This window comes from Echinococcus granulosus (genome assembly GCF_000524195.1).
Source record: "Echinococcus granulosus chromosome Unknown EG_S00393, whole genome shotgun sequence".
NCBI classification, from domain to species: domain Eukaryota; kingdom Metazoa; phylum Platyhelminthes; class Cestoda; order Cyclophyllidea; family Taeniidae; genus Echinococcus; species Echinococcus granulosus.
The window spans coordinates 458-2,064 of NW_020170772.1; the positions used below are offsets into that span (position 1 = coordinate 458).

Below are 1,607 nucleotides of genomic sequence, written 5' to 3' on the forward strand. Positions count from 1 at the left end.
TTGGTGCAATTTATGAGGTTTGTTGAATGGTAGCCAATCTACTCCATTAAGCAGTCTGGAACGGAAGGTAAAAGAAAAAAAGCAGCCAGGCATTTTTTGCAATATTCAAAGAAAATTCATCTGTGAAGGAGAAGGAAGTGTGGCACCAAATCTTACATATTTTTCCAGCCGTGACTTCATTCTCGTCGCCTGACCCTTTGCGTTTTGACTATATCTTACTCCAGGCCCTCATTCTCTCAGTTTCTAATCATTACAAATTGTACAAACATGCTGTGCTTGCAAAGTCACTTGCATTTTTTTCAAATTGCCAGATTTATTGGTAAAGCTGTGCCCGCAACACCTGTGATGTTGATTCGCTCGAGAAGGCAATAATTTTATCAAGTCGGTGATACTATCTTAAGGTGAAATGACTGTCTGACTGCCAAACTGATTCATAGATGGCGCCATTGATTGGTCAATGCATAAATCCAACTTAGCTGTGCGCGATGGTGACAGTGAATGCCCTTTTCGACATAGGGAACAAATATGGAAAACAGCCACGTGAGTACAGATCTAGTGGTAGCAAATGCCCAGAAGGTCAGTCCTCCTCTGCTGTTATGCATAAAGATCATGCATGGGCGTCGCTATTCCATCAAAAAAGAGAAAAGAATAGGTAAGTAGGACCTATTAGGCAGAGCAATTGCCTTAAGATCACTCAATCACTTCCATTGAACGGATGTAAATGTATTACCATTTACTTCGGGCTTATACTAACGAATTCATTTGGTGAAAGCTGGCCCTAAACCACTGAAGTGAGCATGATTTTGCTCAAGACTATGATAATGCGCATTAATTCTTGAATCCAAATGCCTGAATTTACATCACCTGGCTTAAAAATAGGCCAAAGTTCACCTGAAACCTTTAAAATAGGCAGCATTTAGCCTCATTGGCTCTCAAACTATTATTGGTGTGGAAATTTATTTATACACTAGCCAAGCACTGAGCGATCGGTAAAAATTGCCGTGATATCCAAAATTGGTGACTGTTTTCTTTAGAATATTTCTCACAATGTCTTCTTTTCATGTGTGCAAGAGCAGACATATGCCCTTACTTAAAACCTGTGCCTATTTCTTTTTAAATTTTAGGCAGATAGCACAGGTGTATGCGACTTGAATAGTATATTAACAGTATTTGTCCTGACAGTAGTCTAAATGCTCTAATGTCTTGATGTACATCGCAGAATTAATCCACAGCAAGGAAGAAACAGAGCACGGAAAGTAGGGATGCATTGGTTCTCTCATTGAATTGTACAATGGGTTGACTATCACAAGTTATGGACTAGACGACCGGTTAGAACTATAGCTGCTTCCAAACTCGCTCACCGTTCTCCTCTAATGAGACAGTAGCGGATGTTTATTTTGCGGTTGACTTTGGCCAAATGTAAAAAACTATGTAGTCGGGCTAGCGGATGTTTTATCCATCCAGTTAATGTCGGGCTTTGCATTGCCGTATTCGGCTATTATTCCCTAACATAGACATGGTTAGCTATATTTTTTGAGACGTGTACGTCGGTGCATTGTGTTAAATTGGACAGTAGACTGAAGTTAATTGATTATCCTCAACAAATG

General features: G+C 39.8%; 1 protein-coding gene across 1 annotated transcript; it reads left to right on the forward strand. All coding sequences in view use genetic code 11, as the record gives it.

Moving 5' to 3' along the window:
• Nucleotides 1-485: 485 nt before the first annotated feature.
• On the forward strand, nucleotides 486-1,152 carry EGR_11119 (hypothetical protein; the record flags this gene model as incomplete). Its single annotated transcript, XM_024500366.1, has 2 exons — nucleotides 486-652; nucleotides 1,125-1,152. 2 exons carry the CDS (start codon nucleotides 486-488, stop codon nucleotides 1,150-1,152), a joined length of 195 nt encoding a protein of 64 aa, XP_024345220.1.
• Nucleotides 1,153-1,607: the final 455 nt, after the last annotated feature.